At 36.9% G+C, this 24545-nt stretch overlaps 1 protein-coding gene across 2 annotated transcripts in view; it reads left to right on the plus strand.

Annotated features, from left to right (window-relative positions):
• Window positions 1-19417, plus strand: part of LOC149576184 (transcription factor-like protein) — a 211693-nt gene extending 192276 nt beyond the window's left edge. For both annotated transcript variants that reach the window (XM_089816598.1, XM_089816602.1), the window contains exons 14-16: window positions 17937-18017; window positions 18138-18212; window positions 18555-19417. In XM_089816598.1, the coding sequence (XP_089672724.1) occupies window positions 17937-18017; window positions 18138-18212; window positions 18555-18710 (312 nt within the window). In that variant the 3' untranslated portion in view covers window positions 18711-19417. The remainder of the gene's footprint in view (window positions 1-17936; window positions 18018-18137; window positions 18213-18554) is intronic.
• Window positions 19418-24545: the final 5128 nt, after the last annotated feature.

Here is a 24545-nt window from a genome sequence, read left to right on the forward strand (position 1 = left end):
ATATTGTCCTGAAATCTGCAAAGATAGATGGAGAGATGTGTTAAATTGTTTCAGCACATTGCCATTTCTCATAGATTCCTCCACAATCTTCCAAGTACGAGTGCCTAGAAAATCCCAATATTTTTAAAAGAATATTGCCGTGAAGCCATATGGCCTCAGAGCTTTATTAGTGTGCACGGAGAAGACAACTGATCCAATTTCTTCTAAAGATAAATGTTTCATTAGATCTAAGTTATCTTAATTGGTTACTAAGAGTGAGATATGATGTAGCATTTCCCGAGTTCTCATGTTTGAATCCTCTTCAATAATACTAGAATTCACAAACAAGGAGAAAAAACCAATGGCTTCATACCAAAATTTCTCATTAGTTGTAAGAGTTTTTACCTAATGAGCTCCTAGTTTGTGTTACCCAATTACTAGATCTCCTCATTTTAGCTGAAGAATGGGAAAAGTGTTTCTATCACCCTCTTGCAGCCATGTGTCCCTTGACTTTTGTTTCCAATATATTCCCTTTTCTATTATTTCCATTTGTATGATTTCCTTATTAATGGTTGCAATCATGATTTTTAGCTTTTGAGTTTTAAATATGTTCTTGAAAGTAAAGGAGTTCCGATTGACTTGAGTGTTAATCCATTGCATCTTTTTACAAAACTGAAACATCCTGGATCCCCGAAAAACAGGAGCATTAGTCCACCAAAGTTGGAGCTGTGGTAAGAAGGATGCATCACATAGCCACATCTGTTTAACTTCAAACTTAAAAGAGCCCATTGAATTTTTCCTTAGTTGTGTAAAAGGAACATCAGCAAGAAGTGCAAAATGATCCGTTCTTGTGAGTGGGAGAACTTGTGACTGGGGGACAGAAAACATAGCAACACAAATCTATCCAGACGTTCTGCTATACAGGAAAAACCACATCTCCTATATGTTCATTTTTTAATGTACATGTGTGTTTATTGTAGTACTTTAGGTAAGTTGTTTATAAACATGCTTGAATCTATTACCCATAAATAAGACACTGACCAAAATTTTACAAGAGATTTTGAAGCTCTTCTATGTTCTAAGTTTTCCCTGTGGTCCTTGAAAGAGTCAATTGTTGTGCTACAAAACTCAATGCATAAGATTTCCTTTTATCCAGCTTTCCTCAAGTTGATCATTGGTGCATAGTGATCCCAAGTACTTGTGGATTTGTGAGTTAGAAGGGATGGTTTTAATTGCAAAAAGTCATTTTTGGAAAGTCTGTGATGAAAAATAGTCATGTGGGAAATATTGTGACGCAGAAAAAATATACACACTAAAACACAGGTGAAAATGCTTGACACGGCTAAAATGTGGGTTAAAATGCAAATTTTCACGCATGTTTTACAATAAAACTATGCATATATCCTTCTGTGCAATAAACACTTACTAGCAAGCACAAATTTTATAGCATATTGTGAAGAATTTTAGGTAATTTGAAGGAGAAATTTTTAGATTGTTGTACATGTAAAACAGTAAACGGTTAGTTTCAATTTTTTTCTTTTTTCCAAGCATTTAAATTTGTAAAAAATAAAATTATGGTGGGTTGTCAATAATTGCCAAAAGTATGAAGTCCCAAAGCAATTCCTTTGGCATGGCAAGTGGATTACACCCAGCCTCCTTAGACGCCTTGGCCATTTAGGTGTTTGGCCTAAAGTTTAAACTTTTTTCCTTTGGAGTTCTTGATGCATAGGTCATTACCTTAGATTTGTCTTCGACTGATTTTGTGCAATACAACCTTCAGCTTTGCACAAGAAAAGTGGAGAACTAACTAGTGAATCTCAATGATTTGGATGAGACCTGTGGGGTTTGTGGAAAGTTCGGTAACATTGGTTCATAAAGCCTTTATGGTCACTTCTTGTCATTATTTGTCTACCTTTTTGAACTGAGGTAATTTTGTTTACAACGAAACCTCAACACAATGTTCTAGTGTTGATAATGTTGATAAGAGCATTATCTTTTGACCTTAAGAATCCATCTACTACCAATGAAACTGCTTGGGTTAGTTACCAACTCATGGATTTGAATTTTTGAAGTCATACAACTATGAGCAATATGACCAAACATGTAAACTTTTCAAATGAACAAGGAAAGAAAAATACAGTGAGGACACCATAGACACTGTAGATATTCTAGTGTGTGAAATCCCCAGCTAAAATGTGGCCAGTCCACTTAAAACTACTCCAATGATGACGATGGCAATTCTACAGCCTCTAGGCTCAATGTAAAGCTTTTGCATATGCTGGGAAACTCTCCAACAATCATTTCAACTCCAATGATGTGTGTACGAGCCTTCGCATCTTTTTGTAGTCATAAAATGAAGAAGTTTCTTACACAAAATCTCAATTACAACTCCCAAAGGTCACAAGACTTGTCCCTTTCTTACATTCATACATGCTTTTCTAGTAAAAAACATAATCTAGAAGCCAAAATGAGTTGTTACATACAAAAGGAATTTTAAAAATACTTGGCACTGTTTTGAAAGTATCGTCACTGAACTAATTTTTAGATTCTTTTAATAATTGCAAATTCCGTATGGTGGGGAATGATAAAAATCTATTCTCATTGATAAGTAGGAGATAATTTCCATAGCAAGTCAAATTGTGATATTGCTATTAGGATTTAATTGTGTGATTTTGAGTAGTGATTCAACATGAATCCATCTCTCATGAGAATAAATGGAACACTTAGCACTCATTGGATCTAGGTGATGCTCACAGGGGTGAAGCACCGGGACTTCCCAGGAGGTCACCCTATAATATCCCTTTCCGGATTTAAATCCAAACAGTAAACCAATTTCTGATACAAATTCGAGAACCTTAATCCGACTTGTAACCCATAGATTTGCATACAAGGAAACTCAGAAACTTTGTTTTATTCCACCAATATTCAGAAAGTACATATATAAACTAGGAATTAACACAAATAACCACAAATGCGTTACTATATTAAACAACAATACAATAACGTACAACAATTCAAGTAATCCAATCTTATAAATAGAAATGACAGTCAGATTGGCAATGTAGATGAAACCTGTAAGAAGGCTAGGTTTGTGTCCAACTTTAAAATGCTTCTTCAAGGGTTTGCGTCCTAGAAGAAATAACCAGCAACTGTTTCCAACTCTCAGATTGATATTTGTTTTAAATATTATAATCTTCATATCATCCCATGTGAAGTCCGATGTACCTTTATCACTTTTCCCAATGTGATGCACGCTCTTTTAAGCAATGTGGGATAAAAAAGCTTTTTGTCCTTTAGTCACTTAAGTGAACATAGTACCTTTTTAAAAATAAAGTGACAAGTTAAATGAACTTAAATAGTCACTTAGTCAGTAAACCATATAATCATCAGACATTAAAATAACTAATCAAATGAACTCGGATAAGCACGTGCAATAGCTTGTTGGAAAGCTCTTGACGAGATGCTTTCAAATCAACACTAGGATATCAAGAATATTGAGCTCTATTTATTCACTAAAAATAGTAAGTATCTGAACAACCTGCCAAAATTGCTCTCATGGGTCTGAAACTGGAAATGTCTAGGCCAAACCTTGCACTGAACCCCGTAAAGAATATTTTCGCCCTCGAAACCTAGGTGAAGTGATCCAGCACACAGAATTATAATGTCCCAGAAAAAGGGGACATTACACACCCATCCCAGTACTACTCGAACCTGAGCGCGCTTAACTACGGAATTTCCTCCATGGTTAAACCCAAAGCTTGCAACCCCATTTGCAAAACCTTCACCAACTGTTGTGCCTTATGAACCATTCATTAGAAAGCCCCTTAAGCCCATTAATTGATAAGTAGGAGATAATTTCCATTGCAAGTCGAATTGTGATATTGCTATTAGGATTTAACTATGTGATTTTGAGTCAAACTCATTGACCCATGTTTCATGAGTAGTGATTCAACATGAATCCATCTTTCATGAGAATAAATGGAACACTTAGCACTTATTGGATCTAGGTGATGCTCACTGTAAGAATTTTCCTTAGGGCGAAATGACGCCAAGATCAAGAAGCTCAAGAACAAAGCACAATATGGACCAAATGATGTATGATCATAATAACAATATGAGAATAATTGATGTTCATGTACACTAGAAGTGCCTGTATATAAAGGCCTCTAGAATGATTAAGAGTTAGCAAAATGATAAGCCTCACAACTAAGCATATGTCCAGCAAGAGTGGATTATCCTCCATTCAGCACAGAAGTTAGTGCGATGATGAGAGGATAAGCTTACATAGGTTTATCACATAAAAAGATGTTGTAGACACCATGTGCTTAATTAGAGTGCGAACAACTGTGTTGTCTATAGGACAAATCAATTGAATATGTAAACTCCTCTGTTGTGGACACTATGTGCTAAAATGAGTTGCTTATTCCTGTGTTGTCAGCAGGACAACTCATATAACTATGCATACTCTTAGATGTCTATATGATAAATAATAAAATTATGCATTTAACCTAAGTAAACTTAAGTAAAGTGTAATAATAATTAATTATTTACACTAACACCCCCCTTAAGTGCAACTTATGGGAATGCACTTAAGCTCACAAAAGCTATGATGAAAATGCATGATGGGTCCCGGCTACTAGGCCATATTAGGTACCCATGTACAAATGCAATGCTCTATATACAATGCTATGCAATCTCTCTGAAAAATGGAGAAAGAGGGAAAACCTCATGGAAAAAACCCTCCCCCAAAAAGAGAGATAAGTACAATAAAGAAGAGAAGAGTCATGTGACCCCCCCTGCTGAAAAATCCTGCACATCCAAGAGATCTCGCAAATGAAGATACTTGACCTCAGTGAAGGGCTTGGTGAAGATGTCGGCAATCTGCTGCTCTGGAGGACAATACTGCAATGCAATGACCTGCTCATGAATCAGCTCTTTGATGTAGTGCATATGAACCTCAATGTGTTTTGACTAGTGATGTTGGACTGGATGTTTTGAGATTTCAATGACACTCTGATTATCACAATGTATGACTGCAGGTTGAGGTATGTCAAAACCAAACTCCTTTAGAATTTGCTGTAACCAAATAGCTTCTGTAGCCGCATTGATAGTTCCTCGATACTCAGCCTCAGTCGATGAAAGAGCAATGGTGTTCTGCTTTTTACTCTGCCAACAAATGGGGCCGGTACCAAGATGAAACATGTAACCTAAAGTAGACTTGCGAGAATCAAGATCTCTTGCATAGTCTAACTCTATATAACCCACTAACTATTGTCTAGTACCAGTTGCATAGCATATCCCATGTGTATGTGTATCCTAGATATAGTGCAAAATGCGTTTGGCTACCTTCTAGTGAAGTTCATGTGGCTTTTGCATGAAGCGAGAAACTATGCCAACTGCAAAGGATATGCCAAGGAGTGTATGTGTCAAGTAGATGAGACTTCCAACCAATTGTCTATACAAAGTAGCATCAACAAGTGGAGTGGAACACTTTGCTTCTAACTTAACACCTGAAAGAAATGGAGTAGATGCAGCCTTGCAGTCACTCATGTGAAACCGAGCAAGTAGATCAAGAGCATACTTGGATTGTGATAATGTGAGCCCTGATGAAGACTGATGCATCTCGATACCAAGGAAATAATGAAGTAGACCCAAGTTTGTCATCGAAAACCTATCTTGGAAAGTAGCTTTGACACTATCAATGATGGATGTTGTACTCCTTGTAATGATTAAGTCATCAACATAAAGCACAAGTAGCAAGTGAGAATCATCCCGCTGAAGAATGTAGACATTCGAATCTGAATGACATCTGGTGAACCCTACTGAGAGAAGGAGAGAATCCATCTTGGCATACCAAGCTCTTGTAGCTTGTTTTAGTCCATAGATAGACTTTTTCAACTTGCAAACCAAGGTAGAATCCTAAATGAACCCTTGTGGCTGCTCCATATAAATCTCTTCATAAAGATCACCATTCAAGAATGCCCTTTTCACATCCGTCTGATGAACAACCCATCTCTAAGTTGCTGCTATAGCTACTATCAAACGAATGGAGTTCATTTTTGCAACTGGTGCAAAGGTCTCAGTGTAGCCAATGCTAGGTACCTGAGAGAAACCTTTTGCAACAAGTCTAGCCTTATGTTTATCAATACTTCCATCCGCTGCAAACTTGGTTCGATAGATCCACTTATACCGAACCAATTTTCTTCCCTTAGGAAGAGAGACTAAGTCCCATTTATCATTTCTCATAAGAGAATTATATTCTTCCTCCATTGCTTTATCCTATTCTTGAATACTTGAAGCTCCTTTGAATGATTGAGGATCAGAAGCAACTGCAATATAAGCATGAGGGAGTGAGTTGTGTTATGATCTTGTCCTCCTAGTATCTGAAGGATTCCTTGCCAATGGTCTTGCCGCATCCAATGTCTACTGAGCCCATTTAGGTCTAGTGGAAGAAGATGTAGAAGGGATATCCTCAACCTCAATTGGCTGATGCCTTTGTTTGGGTCGTGGACGAATATCTTCTAAGTCACTATCATCATTGTCACTTTCTTCAATGAAGAAGGAGCAGTTGAAGAAGTAAAGCTGGGACAACTTTCTTTAAAATGTACACTCTCATAGAAAATGTCATGTGTCTCTAGATCCATCAACTTGTAGGCTTTATGTAAGTCCGAATATCCAACAAAGATGCAAGGTTTGCTTTGTTGTTCTATTGCCTTGCGTTTCCGTGGAGGTATTCGTGCCCATTCTGGACAACCAAAGACTCTAAAGTGCTTTACAAAAGGTTTTCTGCCAGTCCAAGCTTCAAAAGTAGTTATACCATCCAAAGCTTTATGAGGACTCCTATTCTAGAATAGTTAGCACAATTCATTGCTTTAGCCCAAAAGACTTGATCAAGAGACTTATGTAGTAGCATGCAAGTGGTCATCTCCTTGAGGGTTTTGTTCTTCCTTTCAGCAACACCATTCTGCTGTGGCGTGTATGGTACTGAATGCTGAAGGTCAATCCCCTCTTGAGTACAAAAATCTATAAGTTTTGAGTTCACATACTCCCCTCCATTATCTGTTCAAAGAGCCTTGATGGCTTTCTTTGACTGCTTTTCCAATTGAGTCTTGAAGCTGAGAAATCGTTCAAACACGTCACTCTTGTGAGCCATGAAGAATGCCCAAGTATAGTGAGAGTAGTCATCAATGAAGGTGAGTGCATAGTAAGACTTTCCAAATGATGGCACTGGAAATGGGCCCGCCACATCACTATGAACTAGTTCAAGAACACATTGTGCTCTCCAAGACATCCCCTTGTCAAACATTTTTTCTATATGCTTCCCAAGTGTACAACCTGAACAAACACCATCTGAAAACTGGACTTGAGGTAGACCATGAACCATGTTCTTGTTGCTATGTTGTTGAAGATATCTATAGTTGAGATGTCCAAATCTCTAATGCCATAGTTTGGTTTCTGTATTTGAATGCATTAACAAGGCTTGTGCATTTGATTTGGGCACAAAGGAAGAGAAAGTGTAAAGCCTTGAATCATGATTAGCTTCACCTATTGCAACCATAGAGTCGTCTTTGATGCTTTTCACTACTACTGAATCTGGAAGAAATTCAACCTTGTTTCCACCTCCATAGTGAGTGATTTGGTAGACTGAAAGAAGGTTGGAGGTAAGATTAGGAACATATAGAACATCCTTGAGCACTCCACTTTCCATCTCAACTTCACCTTTTCCTTCAACTTTGACTTTAGTATCATCTCCTACAAAGATGTGAGGTACCTCTGAAGGTGTCATAGAAGAAAAATCTCTCTTTGAAGCACCCATGTGATGTATGGAACTTGAGTCAATAATCCATTCTCCCTGACTGACAATGTTTGTGAGGAAAGCTTGCCCTTTGCTCTTAGAATCTGAAGATGAAGACCCCTTTTCCTTATAAGCATTAGGCAATGGAACATTGTGTTTCTTCATGATGTTTTTCAATTCATCAATCTACTTGTGATAACACTGATGTTCGTCATGACCAATTCTTTTGCAATAGGCACACTTCTTTTCCTAATTTGTGTCCCCCTTTTTGTTGGTATTAGGAGAAGACTTGCCTTGTTGTTGATTTGATTGAGGTGTTGATGTTTCTATATCCCCTTGTTTGTTATCTTTCTACTTCTTCTTTTTGCCCTTTCCTTTGCTTGAACTTTCACCAGTTGAATTTTTAGAGCTCTCATTGTTAACCACCAATGCCTTAGACTTTGAAGACTTGAGAACCCCCATTGTTATCAACTTAGCTTGTTCATCCTCTAACAACTGAGCATAGTCATCAAAAATGATTTTCTTATAGGAAGCCCCTAAGGTAATCTTTGTGGTGTTGAAAGAAGAGACAAATGTGGAGTATTCTGATGGTAGCTTATTATGAATTAGATAAATCAACCTGTCGTCTTTAATAGGACCACAACAATTATTAAGTTTTGTTCTCAACTCATTCACTTTAATGATAAAATCCTGTATAGAATCAAAGCTCTTAGGTTCTGGGGAGATAAGCTCATCTTTAATCTTGTAGACATTTTCCTCAGTCACTTTCCCATATAGATTTTTAAGAGCATCCCAAGTATCCTTGGAGGTATCATATTTGATGATCTGATAGAGGATCTTGTCATCAACCCCTAACCTAATGGGTCCTAGAGCTTTCCTATTTGCTGTTTCCCAAGCACGAATTTCACTTTGAGATATTTGATCACCTGTTGGTTTAGGAAAAGGACCATCTGCATATTGAGAAACTTCTTCATTCATCAATTCACACCATTTTTTAACTGACCATGTCGCATAAGTATGTGGTGTTAATTTTGGAATTTTAAGGTTTTCCATAATGCAAGGAAAGAAAGATAACAACAAGAAAAGAGGAACACAACACCAAGAGACAACCCCCTTTTCACTCAATCAAAAAACCCCCCCAAAATGAATGATTTTGGCACTTTATACTTAGTGCGTTTACAATAGCCACTTGCCAATTTAGGCCTAAGTGGACTTCTGATTTTGCTGTTTACAACCTCCTTTTGGAGTTCAAATTTGGTACTTAGCACTGTAGCTTAGAAATACAACAATTTTGAAGTATGAACAAAGTAATACAATGCAAAAAATGACCTATTTTTGCAAGTTGTATTTCTGTCCACTCAAGCCTATAATCTATAAACTAATTGCAAATTTGGAAAGTAGATGAAAAATTATGCACTTTGAAAAAAAACGAAACTTGAAAATGTGTCCAGATGAGCTATATGGAGCATTTGAAGTTGTAAAATGCAGGATTGGATAGGTATAGTTGCCAAAAACTGAATTTTTTGACAAATCTGTGCACCAAAACCAGAAAATAATAGCACCATTGAAAAATTCAGGAAATTCTAGACAAAATAAAAAAAATTGCACCTGATTTGGAGTCCGGATGACTGAGATATGGCCTCCTGAAGTTGTACTAGCAAATCAAAACTGCATATGGTGAGGGTTTTGCCCTGATGACATCAGAAAATGAGGTTAAATTTGATGTCCAAACGACCATCGTGGTAGTGCAATCTGGCCTACTGGTGACAATCAAACGACCGTCAAATTTAAGGTAGTACATGGATGACATCAGCAAAAAAATCAGCCCCTGGCCGACGTGGCAGTATGGACAATGATGTCAGATGCTGACGTATAGTATGGCGGTGCTGATGTGTGTTGACTGGGCTGTTGTGGCACTATGAGGGACTTGATGTGGCGGTCAACGTGGAGGGGCCTACGTGGCAATTGATGTGGTGTCGTCGGAAAGCAATTATTGGTGCCAAAAAAATATTGGGTGGTGAAGTGTAGAGTTTGCCCAGTGGAGAACGAAGGTCAGCGGTTGGCGTTGGAAGATCGTCGGCAGGGGAGTAAAAAACCGGCAGTCGGTGGGCAAGCAAGGAGTTTAATCCCACATTCACTAAATTGGTGAATGTGGAGATGTATAAGAGTTGGTGCCTGCAAGGAATTAAAATGGCTTAGAAGCCACTGTGAAATAATCTATCGCCGTGTTTGGAATGTGGTTGCTGGTTTGGTTTGCCGGTTATTGGAAGATGCTGCCGAAATGTGATGTGTGTTGGATTATGTGGAAATTCCGGCCGTGGGTGCCGGGAATTGATCCCCTGGTTGCTTGCAATAAATGCTCTCTACAGGCCTGATGGCCAATTTTTTTTTGAAAAAATGCAGATCCAAAAATTACAAAGACGCAAATCCGAAAATTGCAGAGATGGAAATAAATAAAAAATGCAGATTCGAAAATCAAATGCATAGATCTGAAACAATCATACCAATTTTGCAAATCGGGCCTTAAGGTGCCGGTTTGCAAAAAAAATTTGCCTCAAATTTGACTATAGCCTAGGGTAGCAAATTTATAGTCAAAATTTACCGAATCAATGCTTCGGACGCAATGGTGAAGTCTGGTTTGGCTCTAGACGCTCCCAATAGCTGCAGATACTTTGGATTTGAATTGTGGTCCTCCGAGAGGTGAAGCAAAAATGGTCTCCAATGGCTATGAAATGAAGCTCCCTTAGCTCTGATACCATGTAAGAATTTGCCTTAGGGAAAAATGATGCCAAGATCAAGAAGCTCAAGAACAAAGCACAATATGGACCAAATGATGTATGATCATAATAACAATATGAGAATAATTGATGTTCATGTACACTAGAAGTGCCTGTATATAAAGGCCTCTAGAATGACTATGAGTTAGCAAAATGATAATCCTCATAATTAAGCACATGTCCACCAAGAGTGGATTATCCTCCATTGAGCACAGAAGTTAGTGCGATGATGAGAGGATAAGCTTACATAGGTGTATTACATAAAAAGATGTTGTAGACACCATGTGCTTAATACAACTGTGTTGTCTACATGACTACTCAGTTGAATATGCAAACTCCTGTGTTGTAGACACCATGTGTTAAAATGAGTTGCTTACTCCTGTGTTGTCAGCAGGACAACTCATATAACTATGCATACTCCTAGGTTTCTATATGATAAATAATAAAATAATGCATTTAACCTAAGTAAACTTAAGTAAAGTGTAATAATAATTAATTATTTACACTAACACTCACAGGGGTGAAGCACCGAGACTTCTCAGGAGGTCACCCATCTTAGTACTACTCCAACCTGAGCGCGCTCAACTATGGAGTTTCCTCCATGGTTAAACCCAAAGCTTGGAACCCCATTTGCAGAACCTTCACCAAGTGTTGTGCCTCATGAACCATTCATTAGAAAGCTCCTTAAGCTACTGTATATTAACTACCCTTGGGACCAACTTATTAATTATTATGGGGATATTCCATCCATGGGTTATTTTGCCCATGGGGTTATTTTGACTTGTGTTATTATGTGTGATATCCCCTATTTGAAAATAGAATTGAATAATAATAAAAAAATTGGAATATAAAAATAAATGAATAGTAACCAATTATAATATAATATAATAAATTAATGAAAGAACCAAATATATTGAAAGCAAATGACTTCTGAACTCCAAAAGTTGCCACCTCTTGATTTGGAAGATATAAAAGTTCAAACTCAATCAATGGGAGAATATAGAATATAATAGAAGAATTTTGATACAACAAAATAACATTTAAGAATTCACCGCATTATATCTATAGAACATTCCACACAGCAGTGACATTGTGGAAGAAATATAAGGAAAATTAATTGCACATTGTCTGCAACTGCATGTTAAATATAGTCGGATTCCTATATAACCAACAACATTGGGCAAAGTAAAGAAAACTTTCAGATTATAATTCAGAGATTTATGCATCTATGTGACTCATATGAACAATTTGACTATTTAAATAATAAATTTAAGATATATCAGAGCACCATTTTAAACATACATGCTTAAGTCTAGTTATTATTTCTAAGTCTAAGAAGAATAGCATAAATGCAATAAGGGAGAGGCTTGTGTAAATCCAGCCAATCGTTCAGTCTCAAGATAGGATGAAGATCAACAACCCTTAGCGCCTTGCAAACATGTCCAAGAAAGGCTTAAAGACTTGGATCTATAAAAACCTTGAGGGAAACCATTGTGTTTGGTGTCTAAGAAACTTATTGCATTTTGGCATTCTCATAAACAGGGACAATAAACAGGATAGCATGGTCTTCTCAATTCGCATATATAGCTTATATACAATTTTTGTATTTATAGCATAAGTTAATATAATTCAATTTAAGTTAATTAAACACAAGTTCAATTACACATAATTAGTTAAACTTACATGGGGACATTAAAAATGGTATCTGAGCATGATCCTACCATCTTGTAGGGTAGAAGGACAAAAGACAGAATCATTCTGGTAGATAAAAATAATCTAGAAATACATACATGTGTACTCAAGAAAATATCAAACTAGAGAAACAAATTATAAATTTTATGGATATAATGACACATTTATTTCAATAGAAGAAATCTAACAAGGTGTGTATAATGTGTATACTTTGTCTTGACACATGTAAGTATATTCTTAGTGTCTATTACGGGAAGTAATTGGAAAATATTTGCTCGTTATTAGCAGTGATGAAGAGATCAATTTATACAAGAGACTGAACGATGTTTCTTTAAGAAACAAGCGTAAAGAATAGAAACATTCTATTCTAGAAACAAAAAACTAAATATTAGAAACATTCTAATATTTACAAAAGATTACAATATATAACCATTAGATACTAAACATAGATAATAGAAACTATCTATTATCATAATACCCTCCCTTAATGGTTGATCTATCTAGAGCACGAAGCTATAAAAAAGCATAAAAGGAAGATTTTGTCTACTCAAGAGGCTCCGCACTATTCGCCGTGGGCTACGAACCAAATTGCTTAGATAGGGCAGCTAAGCGTTTATTCAACCTATGACATTTCCACCACAAAATTGGATTCTTTTGTGCCATAGTTTTGAGATCCACCTTTGCTATATCTGAGTATCCTACAAGTTACAAGTTTACAACATAATATTAAAATGACTTAAATAAAGTTATAATTAACAGTTAAAAGAACTTATAATTATAAAGAGTTTAGAGCACTGAATCAATATTTAAGGATTACACGAAAGACTAGCAAATTCGGACCACTCGGTGCAAATCTCACTAGCAGTCTCAGTATCATACATCCTAGCAATGCATCGAAAGAACCCATTCTTCACCTCATCATCCTGAAGTGGTGTGACTCTACCAAGCCTAGGTATGTACCACTTCAGGTTCAATGCATAGGCAGCCATGTGCAAAGGAGTGTTCAACTTTTTCCATCTGCGGTGAATGATAGGCTCAATGTGTTCCATATAGAATGCTAGAGTGGGGTCTCTTTCACACACAATAATCCTCATCTGCCCAAGCATGGAATGAATGCACTCATAAACCTCTCCAAGGCTAGATGAATCTGCATCTCCATATCTAATCACCTGAAACACTGGAGTAATGATGGAAACTATGTATTTTGAGTCACTCCAAAACTGATCACTCTTCACTGTCTCCTTTACCCTCTTCCCTTGCTCTATTCTGGACGTAGGCCATCGATTCCATTCTTGTGTAATAACCATGAGTTGCAGTGGCTCTTGCAACTCAATCATTCTCTCTAAGAGAATATAATATGATGCGTACTTGGTCTCAATTGGTTTAAGGAATTGCTTCTTTGCGAAGCTCTTGAAAAGTGCATGTGATGTATGGTGATTGCAAATAAACATCTACACCTCTCTCCCATCATTAAACACCTTTCTAATTCACTCTATTTTTCCCATGTCTTTGAGTGCATTGTTCATGGCATGCACACAACATGGAGTCCACCAAATATGCCTATAGGCTGCCTCAACAAGCCTCCCTGCAGCTTTGCACACATGTGGTACATCTATCACAACTTGGGCCACATTTTGTGGCCCAACCTCCTCAATGGCTTCCCTAAGCACATGAAACTGAAATCAGCATCTTTATGATACCCTGAACAATCAACTGCCCTCAAAAAGTATGGACCCTCGGTGCATGTAACCATAATGTTGATGAGTGGACGATGACTAATGCCCATCCACCCATCCATGATAATGCTGCAACCTGAATCCATCCAACATGCTTTCATTTGCTCCATCAAGATCCCAACCTTGTCATATGCTCTATCTAACACTGTGGTCCTCAACTTGTGGTCACCTAGTGGCACATATGATGGCTCTCCCTCGTTCACTGCCATGGACATCATCCTCACAAAATAAGGAGATTGAGCCATGTGTAGGGATGCCATTGGAAAAGAAGAAATCACCAACAATATCATCTAACCGGTCCCTTGTGTGCATGCTAAATAAATGAGCGATGGGGTTACTACCACTATGACTTGTAGTTGCTTTCCGTTCCCCCCTACTGCTATCCCCTGTTGAACTATGTGTAGGTAAGGAAGAGGATGGTGTAAGTGACATAGTCCCTGCTCTCTGATGCAAGATACGAGTAGATGTATCTCACTGCCCTCGTAATTGTTGTATACCCTATACCTGTTGCCTAGCAGTCAAAGATCTAGGCACTGGAACATCAATATCATCAGGAATGCCCCATAGTTTGTTCACTTCAATTCTGTATTTCACATTCTCAAGATTTGACAAGAATATGCATGGGTTCACACCATAACCAGTCCAAAAAAGATGTGAATTAACTCTTGTAATGTTGCCAAACCATTTTGCACCACATATATTACACTTCCATTTACGTGTGCCACCATTTGAAGGTGTAGGGCATGTAATTTTCACAGCAAATTGTTTTAGAGGGGACTTTGGATCATAAAACTCTGTTGGTGCAACATAAGGAGGCTCTTCCTCAAATTGACCATCTACATTAGCCGCCCCATGATCACTTCCCTCAGGCTTAGGCTCATAATTAGATGCACTTGCCTCATTAATTTCTATGTCTTTCATTAATTTCTACGTCTTCTCCACTTTTGCCAGATCTAGATGCCTTTTATACAACTGCATTTCACAAAATGGAAATAAAATTATAAAAATGATCATGATACATTTCAGCCCAAGTAAAAATAAGTTATACAAACTAGTTCCAGCCTACTTAAAACTTTACTATATAATTTTAGCATTTACTATTAAAAAACATTATATATATAAAAGAAAGCTAAATAGTAAATACTAAATATGTTTCAGCATATTTTTTAATTTTTATTTTAAGAAAAATAAAAAAATTAATATAGATAATAAAAATCATAGAACTATTAACTATCTACTGTCAACAAGATTCAAGAATGAAACATTCAAAAATTTAAAGTTGAAACTTGAAAGTAAAACTAAATACTAAATTTAAAAATTATAATTTGATTTCTAAGAGAAAAAAAAAGTTGAAAAATAAATAAAACCTACCTTAAACTTGAGGAGACACTTGCCAAATCAAATCTTCTTTCTCCTCTTGCTCCTCTTGATCTTGCAATCCCTTGCAAAATCACTCACTAAGCGCTCACAAACTCCTCCAAACTGTTTTGCTCACTTAGCTCCTTGTTGCTCCAAAACAATGAAATGAAAATAAGGTCTATTGGTTTTATTAAACCTTCAAATAAACCACATGGGACCCACACCCAATTAGGGTTAGCATGCATAAAAAAACAAATTTAAAAAAAAATGCAAAAATATATTTTTCTCTAACTTTTGCACCCATTCAGCCGGCTGCACCCCGCGAGCACTTTAGGAGCACCCCCGCACCTGAGCACTTGCCACGCCCCCGGGTCTCGCGTCCCACCCGGGTGCTTGACTGGTGCGGCCATGGTGTGGTGGTGCAATTTCTGTCGGTAGGGGTACTCGAGTGTGTGACGCACCCGCACCGGGTGTGTACGCATACCAAGGGCTTTGGGTTTTTTACCTGGGTGCCTGCACCCGAGTTACACTAAAAAAAATAGACGGATTTGGATAGAAATGGGCTGTAGAATGAACCAGAAGTCAGCGGATTCAGATCTCTCAGAATGGAAATCCTAGTCGAATTATAGAGAGAGTTGGAAGCAAATATGCATGTAAATAATTTCAAGAATAAAAGACATAATTTCAACCAAGAAATTCTAATTATTTTTGAAAATATTTAGAGTGTTGGCTCTGATACCATATTACAGAAGTAATTGGAAAATATTTTCTTGTTATTAACAGTGATCAAGAAATCAATTTATATAAGAGACTGAACGATGTTTCCTTGAGAAACCATTGTAAAGAATAGAAACATTCTATTCTAGAAACAAAAAACTAAATATTATAAACATTCTAATATTCACAGAAGATTACAATAGATAACCATTAGATACTAAACAAAGATAATAGAAACTATCTATTATCGTAATAGTGTCTTTATTATTAAAGTGCATTCTTCATTATGCTTTGTGTTTTTCATATATTTCATACTTTCAAATGGACGTGCTTCTACAGACTTATTAATCAATCTAAGAATACTGAGGCTTGAGTATTTTTAATTTACAGATTAATAACAAAGTTGCTGAATTACTCACAAAACACCTGTATAAAAATTAATATAGCTCGAGGACAAGCAATTTTGGGGAGCGTGGGACTGTGATGTCCCCTATTTGACAATAGGATTGAATATTAATAAAATCAGAATTTAAAAATAAATGAATAGTAACCAATTATAATATATATATATAATTAATAATTAATAAAAGGACCAAATATAATGAAAGAAAATAACTTTTCAACTCCAAAAGTTGCCACCTCTTGGTTTTGAAGATATAAAAGTTAAGTTCAAACTCAATCAATGGGAGAATATAGAATATAATAGAGGAATTTTGGTGAGAACAGCAGAATAACATCTGAGAATTCACCACAAAATATCTACAAAACATTCCACACAGCAGTGGCATTGTGGAAGAAATATAAGAAAGGGAAATTAATTGCACATTGTCTGCAACTGCATATTAAATATAGTTAGATCCCCATACAACTAATATCATCAGTCAAGTATGGAAAACTTTCAAATCGTAAGTTAGGGATCTATGTTACTGGTATGAGCAGTTTGACTATTTAATTAATACATTTAAGAAATATTTGAGCACTATTTAAACATGCATGCTCAAGTCTAGTTATTATTTCTAAGTCTAAGAAAAAGAGCACAAATGTCATAAGGGAGAGACCTGTCTAAATCCAGCCAATCGGTCAGTCTGAACATGGGATAAAGATCAGCAACCCTTTGCGCCTTGTGAACATGTCCAAGAAAGGCTTCAGGGCTTGGATCTATAAAAACTTTGAGGGACCATTGAGTTTGGTGTCTAAGCAACCCATTACATTTCAGCATTCTCTTAAGCGGGAATAATAACTAGGATAGCATGGTCTTCTCAATTCACATAATTAATTTATTACTAATTTATATACAGTTATCTTTATAGCATGAGTTGAGTTAATACAATTCAAGTATATTAAACATAAGTTCAATTACACAATTAGTTAAACTTACATGGGGACATTACATTATGACCATGGGATATTTTGTCCTTGGGTTATTGTGTCCAGGTTATTTTGGTCAGGTTAGTATGTCTGGACATCCCTTTGGATGCATGCATGTATCAATTATCCATTTTCACTAGGTGGCAATCACTCATGTGCCAGTCTTGGAACATTTACTGTGGTATGTGAAAAACTTGCTGTGGTGTTTGCATTTTCATTGCCTGTGCAAACCAGCATTCGCTAAAATTAGCAAAAATACTCCTGACAATCTTCCTGCACCATAACCTGCACATGAGTGCTCATATCACCTTGAGCATTTTCCAGCCTACAAGTAGTTCTCTGTCCCAAAAGATGTGAAAAGTGTGAAAACTGGACCCATTTTCCGATCACTTAAACTTGAGGTCAGCTTAAATGCTAATATGTCTTTATTTTCTATTTGTTTGAAGATCTAGCTCATCTTGTCGTATTTAGTGATAGTAGATGTGGGAACCTGAATTTTTCGTTTCATTGTAGATAATATCTTTTCTCCAGCAACATTCACATCCTCGTGTTGCTCAGAGAATACCTTCAGTGCCTGAGAATGTAACAGATCAGGTATGTCATTGTTTGGCATATCTTAATTTTTATGCATTTCTTTTGGTATTTTGTATGCATTGTGGTTCTGATTTCAATGAGTATTTATATTCTATATTTTTCCATTGCTCTTCACTGCAGATTCGATTGTGGGAGAGTGACCGAAATAGAGTTCAGTTAACTTCTTCATATATGTATGATGATTTCCCTTCAGAGGTAAGCTACAAATTCCTGCATGGTGGATCATGTGGCTCACAAATTTGCAAATATGTGAGACAGTTTCACTTTTTTGCTTTGCACCGTTGGATAGATGCTAAATATCATCAAAATGTTGATTGGACATGTAAAGTTACTCTGAATGACATTGTTTTATAATGTATTTCTATCTCACTGTCTGGATTTGAAATTTTCAGTGCATTTTATTTATATGCCATTTAATTGGATTGATTAATGTTAGAATTGTGCTGTAAGCTGAATTGATAATAAAGCTAATTTCTAAACTACATTTCAAGCTTTAGTTTTAAATGCATTCTAAACTTTAAGCTTTATGTTGGCCAGGATGTATTTGAATCTGCATGTGCATATGCAAGGGATGTTGGAGGGTGGTTGTGGGATGATACCAAGCATAGGCGGCTTGTTGTTCGCGCGGAGTCACATCAAGAAATGCGGGAGTTCATTCGACGCCAAAATACAGGATCCTCAAACAGAAAGTGAATCAGGAATGGTGTAATCAATGTGATGCAATGGCTCTCCTGAGCTTTTTATGTTGATGTTGGAGGTATGGGGGTCATAATTGTATAGATAGATCATAATATCATTTTGATAACTGAAGAGTTGTCACCTAGACTGCCAGACTCAAATTCAGCCTATTTTTGACAATTCTCACCTGTAGAGGTATTCCCAGAGCTGGGATAGACATCCTTATATCCTGATGATGGATTGTGGAGTGTGATCAGGAACATTTATGATGAAAAATCTGATGCAGTTGGAATCCAGAAACAATTTGTGAATTATTACTACGTCTGAAAATCTAAATATCCCTTGTCAATCACCTCTGAAAAATAGCGAGCAAGATCTTTCTGGTGGTCTTCAATTAACATGAAAGTTCTTATACTTGGCTCTTGTCACCCTTATGAATGGATTTCCATCTGTAACCTTGATCTGAGCAGCTCTCAGAGGTTTGCTAGTCCTCCAGATGCTTGTGCACCTAGTATGCTAATTTATTGGAAATACCCTCAAGAAAGCCGTTTAATGCTAAAAGCAATTTTGTTAAATAATACTTGTTGCTTCACCTTGATAACCAACAAATATTCACTTGTCCTCTAGATGTGTGAGTACCTGTTGTTTAAATTTGTTGGGCACAGCTCTCAGATAACAGAATATCAATGATTTATGAAAGCCTTTCCATCTCGAATTTCAAATCAATGTTAACATACTATGGCATACAAATCTTACGAATACAATTACCTGGCCAATATATTTACCTTAGTATGCAATACACATCTTTTTAATACAATTAGCTTTGCAAATGTAATTTAATTTATCTGGCACGTATTTGGAACTATTTTTCCTACAATAGTATATAATAATATGTACTGTATTAATTAAATTCTGATTTAAAATTATTTTTAATGAATAATTTTATAATATTACAACTTATTGACCAAGAAGAACGAGAACAAAATGTTGACTAGGTGGCAGAAAGCAATTGCAATTTTAATGCTAAAAATATATGTATTAAGAGTATAGGAAAATCAAATATATAACAAAATAGAAAATACCTTTTTAAAAGCAAAGTGGACAATACCATACCCACACATTGTATTATCTAGTTCAAGAGTTCCTTAGGGAAAGAACTAGTAATAAAATCCTAAGTCCGCCCTCAATCACAATATCAAAATATCAGAAGCATTGTAGAAACCTATGCTAGATACATATTCAAAATACAATTCGACTCCAAATGAACTAGGTGACCCACATAAAAAATCTACAATAATAATCCTAAGTCACCTCATAAACTATACCACCATGAACAATGCTAAATAAAATATTACAATATTCCATTTGATAAAGACAACGGTGCAATATAAAATTTTCATTATGATGTCAAATTTAAGAATTCTCCTCTGCTCGATGATGCAACCCATCTCATCTTGCACCCTTGCAAATCTTTTCTTGTAACAATCTTCTTTCCACCATTTGTCTCCAAAAACATAATATTCAATTAATACCAAAACTTGTGTTACTCCAAAAATGCTGACCCAACTTTGACAGCTTAGTTTGTTCCAAATACACAACACCAACTCATTCATGCTCATACTGCTCCAAAAACATAGATCTATCTTGCAAAGCACAGGCTGCTCCATGAAGGCATTAACAACTTATCGACAACACTTGAAAATTGCTAATCATACTTCCTTTTATTTTATGGTGCCCTTTGAAAATTACCCTGTCGTAGTTACTCAAAATTGCAGATCATTTGTACACTAATCAATGTCCATAGGCTCTTCTTCATCTTCATCCAAACTCAATTGCCCAAAATCATCATTGAAATACAGTGAATTGAAAGCATCGTATGGTGTTATGTTACTTCCATCTTGATGTTCTCCATTTCAAGTTTGAAATTCCCTTTGTGAATCATTAGCATCCCATGTATTGCCATTAAGAATGAGAGCATTTTCTTCGATTTCCTTTTGTGGTAAGTGGGAATTATTTGGCTTCTCTACAATCATGTTGTGAATAGCTAACTGGTATGAGTGTTTTTGATTAAGTAAAATAGGTCTTTTACAGGGGTTCCTAAAACCCACCAGTTAACATCATAAAAGAAAAACTAACAGTTCAAGTTTAGCTACTAAGCAATAGAAACAGCAACATGCTAGGCCTGACCAACAAACAAAAACAAAATCCAAAAGGCCAAAAGCCAGGGAACAAGCAAAACTAGGAAGCACAATCAGGGGACAAGATCTTTAGCCAACTCCCATTTCTTTAACTCCATTTCTTCCTTGGCCTTAGCCTTGTCGGTCTTTGAGTGACTATTATCCTGCGAAGCCAACTCATCCCTTTTTCTCTTTTCCACCTTGCTCTTTTTGCTCGGGCTCTCCTCCTGTAAAGGCTCCTCCTCCTTAGTCGCCCTGGTTCCCTTTATGTCCTTATCCTTTTTACCCTTTTTAGTTTCCTCCATCATCTCATGCAATTGAATGATGTTATCATTTAGACCTTTAATATTGTTAAGGCTTTGATTAGCCGAGCTATGAAGCGTTGTCTCCATCCATTACACCCTTTTCTCAATCTTCGAAACCTTAGTCTCCGGTTTGCCAATTTCTACATTCTCACCCACCCCTTCCGGCCTTTCCCGTCCTTGCAACCAGAACTTTATTTCCTATATTTGATGAAATATCCATTTTATGGACTAAAAATTGTTCACGAGGTTGTTTCTAGCATTGTTCAAGAAGTTCATACCCATCTCTCGTACATTGTCACTAAGGATCACCAGGCCAGGATCAATAAGCTCTTCCAACTAAATGTTTCCATCCCTTCCCTCGAGCACCTTCGGGTTAATGTGTTCTTTGACAAGCCCCATCTTAGCAGTACTAGCATGGAAATTCTTCCATACAATTTTTCTACCCTTTTCGTCCAGAGACACCATAGTTTTTACCAAGCACTCTTCCTCCTTCCTTCCTCCTTGAGCTTTAAAAATTCCCTCCTTTCCCTTTCCATGAGCCTTCTCATCTTCCTTCTCCCCTCCTCTTTCCCTTTTGACCAAGCTTGTCACATTCCTGCTTGCATGTGCCTTACTAGGACCTTCCTCTCTCTCATTGCCTTCCCTATCCATGTCCATCCCCTCTTCCTCATCATTATACTCTTCCTCTCGTTTTATCCTTTTCTTCGAACCTCTTCCTGGCTTCTTTTTGTTCTTCTTACCCATATCCTTTATAATTTTTGCCACCTCCTCTTCTTCTTCCGAGTGCATACCTACACTATCCTCTATGTCCGACGGGAGGTAGGAGCTCTTTGTTTCCTCAGAAGAAATCGCCTTCTGGGCACCACGAGTTTGAGCTTTAAAATGCTCATATAAAAGTAATAACAAACCCTCGTGAAAGGCAATGTTGGAGTAAACTTTCTTACAGTCCATTATACTCTTGTTAGCCGAGAAAAACAGATAGTAGGGAATGAAAATCTTAGTACCGTACCTAAAATGATTAAGGATCACGAAATCATCGGTTCGAATCCTATCAAACTTGGCATCAAGTGTAATGTAGGAGATAATTGCCCTTAGGAAAAACCTCCAAAACTTCTTAATAGATGCCGACTCATAATAGGCACCCATCTTCACAAGATCCTTCATTTCCTTTGAATCCCTAGCAAAATCCTTCACCGCATTCAAGGAAATTTTCTTGTCCCTATAGAATATAATGCCCTGGTTAGGGGAGTTTATCACCTCAGCAATAACCCCCTCATTGATTTGAAAATCCACCCCATCTATTTTCACCTTCCCCTCTCTCCATGTCTTCACCATCACATCAGTAATCTTCGGATACTAGCCATGAAGTTTTTCAATGAAAGAAGAGATACCTCCTTCCCTCAATTTCTCCCATACCTTCGATAAACTCTTCCACTTCTCAGCTTCCCCCTCCGGCTCCCTCTATGCCTCTCCCCTACCATATTGTAGCAAATAGAATAGCTGAGAACTGGTATGAGAGTTGAAGACAAGCACGCTAACGTGATTTGTAATGATTTCCATCTATAGTTGACATCACTTAATCTATGAAATACTTGGCTGGAGTTGAATGAAAAATCACATGCAACTTGAACTCCTATGTCATTGTAACCCACTTTTCCACTTGTGCAATATTGGAATCATGATAATACTATTAAACTGTATTGCCATTATGGAAGTGTTAGTAGGAAGTATTGTAAAGTTTCTTACCAGATTTCAAATTCGTGGCAAACTGATGCACAATTTTATTGCAAGTATGATCACTGTTGACAAAGGATAGATTCGCTCCAAAATTTGTAGAAATTAGTACAGAGATAATATAATATTCTTGAACTCAGAATGTTTTTTGATCCTTTGATGTGCTTGCATTAATTGATTTCGATGCCTTATTTACTCCGGCAGATCAAGTATACATATCATATGAAAGGTTGTGATGGTGAATGGTCAAGTCTCATGATACCTGCCATAAAAGATCATGGTATATCCAATAGATATTATGTCACATAATATCCACCATGAGTTTGAACATATTGATCTTCAACATATATCAAGTCACAGGATATCCATCAACATGCTCTTTTAACTACCATGATTTTCCATGAATAGAAAGTCGCATGATATTCATCATGATAGTAATCTAATAATTATAAAGTCGTCACCTTATATTATTAGAATCAACATTTCATTACAAAAGATTTTCACCTTTTAATAATGTACATAGGGTAGGCCCACAAGTCATAGAGTCACACATATGACAAAAGAGTTTACACTTATATATTGATAGAGTTTGGGTTAGTGAAACCATTGGATGCTCATTTTTCCCATTCTACTCAATGATGATTATTCTCTCATGGAATGTTAGGGGGTTGAATAGCATCCCTAGGCAAAAGGCTATTCAAAATATGGTGGTTGATCATTCTCCTGATGTTCTTTGTATCCAAGAGACTAAGCTCTCTATGGAGTCTATGATCCAACATGCCTCTAGTATTTGGACTTGTGGGCAATGCTGGTGTGTTGGGGCTATGGGCAATGTTGGTGGTTTGGCTATCTTTTGGGATCCGCAAAAAATTTCTCCCCTTGGCTGGGTGTCTTCTCGCTCAACTCACTGTATGGTGGCTTTTGCTTTGGACTTGGGAGAGGTAATCATGATTACTAATTTGTATGTGCTTGTTGATTTTATGGGAAAGGAGGAACTTTGGAGGCATATTCAAAATGTTAGAAATTGTCGCCCTTTTCATCCTTGGGTGTTAGCAGGGGACTTTAATTCAGTTTTAAGTCTGGAGGAGAAGCAAGGTGGTTTGGCTAGACTGGGGCCTTCTTTTGCTCTTCTTCAGCAACACATATCACTCTTGCATCTCTTTGAGGTTAAGCCTTCTAATGGTCACTACACTTATAATAATCAAAAGACTGGGGCTGATGCTATCTCAGAATGTCTGGACAAATTTCTTGTTTCTTGTTTCTGGGTTAGTGGCACCCTTACTCTCTCTTTGGAAATCCTGGACTGGAGGGGCTCTGATCATTGGCCAATCAATTTTTCTGCTATTGGGGCTTGTATTCCAAAGCGCTTACCTTTTAAGTTCCAGTTGATGTGGCTTCGTGACTCCTCTCTTTGTGATTTTGTTTTATGTTGGTGGAGAGATGGCACTCCTACATATGGTACTGCTATGTTTTCATTTTCTAAAAGGCTTCAATATGTTAAAAGGCAGTTCAGGATATGGAATAGACAATGTTTTGGGAACCTTCACTCTATGAAGAGGCTTGCTCAAGAAGATCTTGATGTCATCACAAGGCAGATTAGAGATCGAGGTTTCTTGGAGGATCTTGGAAGGGCT

Source organism: Cupressus sempervirens, chromosome 1 (genome assembly GCF_028749045.1).
Source record: "Cupressus sempervirens isolate cs-2001-9-10 chromosome 1, ASM2874904v1, whole genome shotgun sequence".
Classification (NCBI taxonomy): Eukaryota; Viridiplantae; Streptophyta; class Pinopsida; order Cupressales; family Cupressaceae; genus Cupressus; species Cupressus sempervirens.